This window comes from Apium graveolens, unplaced genomic scaffold (genome assembly GCF_009905375.1).
Source record: "Apium graveolens cultivar Ventura unplaced genomic scaffold, ASM990537v1 ctg5783, whole genome shotgun sequence".
Lineage (NCBI taxonomy): Eukaryota > Viridiplantae > Streptophyta > Magnoliopsida > Apiales > Apiaceae > Apium > Apium graveolens.
This window is the reverse complement of record NW_027419099.1, coordinates 138395-144415: the sequence shown is the minus strand read 5'-3', so window position 1 is coordinate 144415 and position 6021 is coordinate 138395. Positions and strand designations below refer to the sequence as shown.

General features: G+C 30.9%; 1 protein-coding gene across 2 annotated transcripts; it reads right to left on the bottom strand.

Moving 5' to 3' along the window:
• Window positions 1-2012: 2012 nt before the first annotated feature.
• LOC141702835 (uncharacterized) lies at window positions 2013-5748 on the bottom strand. 2 transcript variants are annotated; one of them, XM_074506446.1, is made up of 5 exons: window positions 5609-5748; window positions 4554-4689; window positions 3520-3616; window positions 2498-2578; window positions 2013-2402 (listed from the first exon to the last, which is right to left on the bottom strand). In XM_074506446.1, the coding sequence occupies exons 1-5, from the start codon at window positions 5640-5642 to the stop codon at window positions 2268-2270; spliced, it is 483 nt and encodes a 160-aa protein (XP_074362547.1). In that variant the 5' UTR covers window positions 5643-5748; the 3' UTR covers window positions 2013-2267. The 2 variants fall into 2 exon arrangements, with proteins under 2 accessions (XP_074362547.1, XP_074362548.1); XM_074506447.1 differs by having other exon boundaries at window positions 3520-3613.
• Between the last annotated feature and the right edge of the window lie 273 nt (window positions 5749-6021).

Here is a 6021-nt window from a genome sequence, read left to right as displayed (position 1 = left end):
GTTAACTAATATGATTATATACACTTACTTTTTCTTGGTGACAATATATACATTATTATGTCATTTAAATAATGATTCAAATTTTAGGTATATTATTCATCTTAAATATATCCATTTTTAATGTATATATTATATGAAACAAGTAAATTTAATATAAAAAATTTAAATAATGGATTTAACAGATCTAAATTACAACTTTATGTATAAATAAGTTTTTATTTGACTATTTATTTTTTATCGATATTATATCTTACTTACTTACAAAAAAATATATCATAAATCACATGTATAACTTATCTCTTTAAGATAAATATTTAATTTCTAATATATAGCATAACATATTAAAATCAAAATGTATAACTATTTTTTAGTTAATTTTGATTATGTCATAAAATCACTTTTTGTACTTTAATTATTATATTTTATTTATAAAATTTAGTTTTTTTTATTATTTGATGTAAAAAAATTAAAAATTTAGTAGGGCACTTTTTTAGATTTTGAACAGGGCACTGAAAATTTGAGACACGGCGCTGCTTTTGCTCAACAAAATTTGAATTGGAAATTCGGTTCTTTTTACTTGTATATTTGTACATAACTAAATCAAGTAACTCGTATATCTCACTTGTAAATTATGGTGTCTATTATGTTTGATTCTCGGACATAATCAATTTCGATCCAAATAAAAGATAGATAGTTATGGTTCTCCGATCTCCATTTTATAGTTATAATCCATTATTTTGAAATCCAAGTTGAATGAAATTCTGGTAATTCATGATGGAATAGGCATGGTTTTATTGTTATGGAATAATGGGCAAATTATATCTTCTTTTCCATTTGTCAGCACTGGCATTCTATTCCGAAATTCGACAATGTTTTTTTAGCAAATACGACTTATACCTTATAAATGAGCATTTCTCTCATAAATTTTGAGGGGTGAGCAAGGATGATCGAACCCAGGATCTGGGACTACAGATAATAAACTCTTAACCACCTAAGTTATCAAGTTGTGGAGAGGATATATGGTGGTGTTTCTCCGGCGAAGTTGACAAGAGTTTACAGAGTTTGCCAGAGTTGAAGTAACTGAATGGGAATATGAGGTGCTTTCAAACATTTGTTATTTTAGTGTAGTCTAGTCACTGAGCCAAGGACAGAGATTTAAGGATTATTTACCAGTTTTTTTGCTTGGATTGCAATCATCTCAAGCATTTCTGCAAAATCAAAAACACCTTTGATAGAAAATCAGGCCATGTTAAAGGCATTAGTATTATTTGTTCTCCAGCAATGATCTCAGTGTTGTGCTACTTTGTACTCTCTCACTTTCGAGCTGTATTTACTCATGAGGCCTGTTCATAGTTCTATCTCCCACATAAATCTATCAGAAACAAAAACCTCAACAGCTTATTAAATCTATACTAAACTATAATAATCAAAATCTGGTATAATTTGGTTTAACCTTCATTTTGGTTATTCCATCTCACGGCCGTCAGATTTTCTATGTTCTGAACCGTTAGATCTAAATATTAAAATAATGCAATACTCAAGTTTCGAATCCCTTCGATAACTAATATTTATATTATTATTTATAGAGATACAAACAAATTTCAAGGTTCGAATCTCACCAACAACAAACATTATTCAATACTAAAATAATGCACTACCCAAGCTTGAATCCCTCCATCAACAAAAATTTAGATTTCTCATATTCGAATCACACCAATAACAAATATTTATATTATCTATAATGTTAAAAATAAAGTTAATAGTTCAAGTTTCAATCATATACTATTTATACTTTTTGATATAATATTGAAATTATAATTCAAATTAAAATAATATTCATATAATTATTATTTAATATTTAATTATTTACAACAAATTTTTAATAAAATTTATATAATATAAATAAATATATATAAATACTAAAAGAATCGGTACATTGCACATGATTTATGCTAGTATGTTATAATAGCTGCAGTAGGTTCAGGCCCTCGTGCCAATCCATATTACACCAGTTGTACAATCCAAAAACCTGTGATTTATTAGGCATACAGATAAACTGTGCACTATTAAGCTTATGATGGAAGATCAACTGCTGCTATTTATACATCTAAACATGCACGCCATGTCTAACATAGTTTTACTAGGTGATTTACAAGTATTTTGGAGAGGGTTGAACAGGTAACTTTACCCAAATTTGGATCCATTTACAGCAGAACTGACTGACCATACATATTATTAAATATTTCCTTGACCAAATACATGTGGATCTACATTGCTGCTTCATCTGCCTCAGTCTCAACTGGAACTGGAGGTGTAGTTTTTCCACCTCTTAACCTTGTCGACACATTGTCGATGGCCGAGTTAAGTTGACTAATTTTGGTATTCAGGGTCTCCCTGGTCTTCTGCATTAATTGGAGGCAAATAATAAGATAGAGATAAGTATAACTTTACAGGTGTCAATTACAATAAAAATTGAGTGAAAGGTTGTAGCAATTACCTCTAGACCTTCATCGTAATAAATTGGTCTCTTGGCTCTCCGAAAACCATATTCATCTTCGTTAAGCAGGGATCGTCTTATCTATTTACATGAAGTAAGAAAACAGACATTATAGTGATTACAACCAAGTAAAGGCAGAAACCAAAATCATAACAAAAATCAAAACAAGCAAGACAGCAATACGAAAAGTTCCCCCATAGACATCTGAAAATTTACAACACAGGAAATTCCTTATAAAATAAGGAAGGAGAGGAAGCTCTAAACTTTTTAAGTGGACACTAGCAGGCTGTTGGAGCAAGATTTTGTTCCAAATTCCTTATATTTCATCTTAAGAGACCATATAGCTAGTCTCTTGGAGTTGCTCTAAACAAATAAATATATATAAACAAAACCACAAAAAAATGCATATGAGAATTAGTTGAATACGAAGAAGTACCAAACCTTTGCTCATGGATCGGAGTAATCAATAACTTTCTGCTGAAAGTTGTAGATCCATTATAACTAAACAGTAGACTGAATGTAACTGCACTAATATTCTACTTTCTCCTAGTTGAACAACTTCAGTTGTACGGGATTTTGTTGCTAAATATGAGAACAAAATTACAGTATAACTTACAGAAAAATAAAACAATAGTAATATCATAACACAATTCATCATGTGCATTAGACAATCTATTACATATATGATATACCACAGCACTGAAACACAAGAAATTTATATGCACGCCTGGTAGTAATCTAACAAACAAGGTCTCGCTTCTCATATCAGCTCTTTACTAAAAAGAAAAAAACATACACTATGGTTCAACAGGACAAGATAACTTTTCCCCACATATAGAGCATCTTGATGATGAATTTGTAATTTGGAAAAGCAAATGCAAGCAGCACCAAAAATGTAAAGAAATATAGGACAGAAGTGTCATGTACTGTGTCCTATGATTACAACCCTTCAACAATAGTTTTAAATAGCTGGAGTACTAATTTGCAGAATACTGTTAGACAAAGAATAGTCAATGGATTACCTGTGGTGCAAACAGATATCCAAGCGTTCCAAACAATGCACCGCCTATAAGGAAGCCAGCCACAAAATCTCCACCACTCCCACCTCTTTGATCATTGCTGATTCCATACAAGAGTGAGTGAAGTAGAGAGTAGCAAAAACAAATTTCAAGCGTATCAGCTAATACCAATGAAACAGGCACCTATATAACTATTATTGAACATGCTTAAATTTAAGATTAAAAAAATTAAAGGCTTTCATTTATGTACCAAAACATTTCAAACAATCCTGCCCAACGAATTGACAAGTATAATCAAGATAAAACTTTATCAATCAAATATTAAAAAGTATAAAAATCAACAAGCCGCGTTGAGCCAAAACAGATCAAGGAGTTGTAAATAATACTTTGTCATTAAACATTAGTGTCTAGAGATGAACAACTGCAATAAGTATAATCGTTGTGATAATTTAATCAACAAGATTAATGGCAAAAAGTTACACTTTGGTCAAATATCTGATCTTGTCAAAAAGTTCAGTAATGAGCATAATGGCCCACTTCTGTCCAAGTAGAGAACCTGTAGTTAGTTTCTTGGTAAACATCCAGTACACAGTTCCAAAAATTTGAACTTATTGATTATTATATTATCATCTTCAGTTCTATGTATTCTTTTTTTTTTTTGCTAAATCAGTTCTATGTATTCTTATGTCCCTAAGTACAATTAATGTGCGAAATTGATTAAATCAATTTCTCTTGGTCATAGTAGCGGATAGCTTGAAGAATATTTGATACAGTGGTAAAAATTTGTAGCTCCAGAATATTTTTGGTTATGTTTTGTACTCCAAAGGATATTTTACCCATCTGCTAAGTAATACTTGATAAAATAAAGTCAAAGAACAAAGGGAAATCCTTGAAACTTTTTATAATTACTTCTCTGCCCTGCACTTCCTCACTTCTAGCACTACTAACTGCATTAGAATTATGGTGGATTCACATCAAAATATCTCTTACTCAAATTCCATAGTTGTTATGCATGCCCGACATGAAAAAGTACATACCCATACTCTGCACAAACAGACAAGCTGCGCTTGGTGTTTGATTGATTTGGTTTCCTTTGAAATTTCAGCGGCACAGTGCTACCGTGCAAATTGGACCTTGTGGACAAAGAATCACGTGACTTCAGAGGAAGTGTGCCTACAGTAAAAAGATGTTACCCAGTGTTCACAAGAGCAATACCATCAGTAGGAAAGTAGAAATTTTTTGTAATGCAATTCAACACTATTATAAAAAACTTGAGAATGGTAGTAACCGAAATCCAAATTATTTTATCAGGATATTTCTGAGATGCGGATATTAACTGATAGAAATATTTATACAATCACATACACAATACAAAACTAAAAATAACTCATATACATTCCATTCACAATTTAAGCTCATCCATATCACGGAGAGACACCTGTGACTATAATCAAATTAAAAGGCCAAATAACCAGTCTTTTCCGCATCATAGTCTTTTACACATGTGTCATATAAAGACTAAAATCTTGCACAAACCCCATAACTTCCCCATACAATCTCAAGCTCAAACCAAAATCCTATTAATTTGGTTTACACTCAAACAGAGCCTTTCCATTAAAACCTTCCACCTCCATCACACTAAAACTAATCCACACGAAACCGTATAAAACAACACAACAACACATCCACTATGTCATCATCCAATCCCAAACAATCTAAAATACTAATCACTAATCCTCCATCCACCACGAAAACACGAAACAAAATGTCAGTACATAAATAAACACACACATACACACCCACACATCTTCATTTCACATGTAAATCAAGAATCACTTAAAACCAACAAAAAAGATCCAATTTTTACACAATCAAGAACCTCAAAATTCAGAAATGAAGCATAAAATCAATGACCCAACAAAAAATAATAACTGCCCATATGATTATTCAACCAATCAATCACACTAGACCATGTATTAGATTACACTACGCAAACAACAATTAAAGTAGCAAATAATTTTTTAGTTCAAGATTATAAGTAACAGAATAAAAATTAAAACTTTAAGTTATAAAAAAGATATACAAAACATACCAGAGATTGGAAGAGAAGAAATGAGAGTAGCCATTGAAGAAAAGATCTGCAAAGTAGACGGAGAACACTAGGAATTGTAGTGTGTGTTTGTGTGTATTTTTTTTAATTTTTGGTAAGGGATATTTTAGGGCTTTGGCCAAAAATACCTTTTTTTTAGAAGTTGTAACAAGAATATCACTTTTTGGAGTTTATGGCCAAAAATACCCTTCTAATACACATTTTAAAAATGGGTAAATCTATTACGCATCTGAAAAATGGGTATTACATAAAAAAAATTAAAAAAAAATTAAAAAAAAAAGTGCAGAACATGTGATACGCATATCACAAATGGGTATCACCAGAATCAAATGGGTGATACGCATTTTGTGAATGCGTATCTCATATTTATTTATTTTTATTTTTTTTTTCAATTT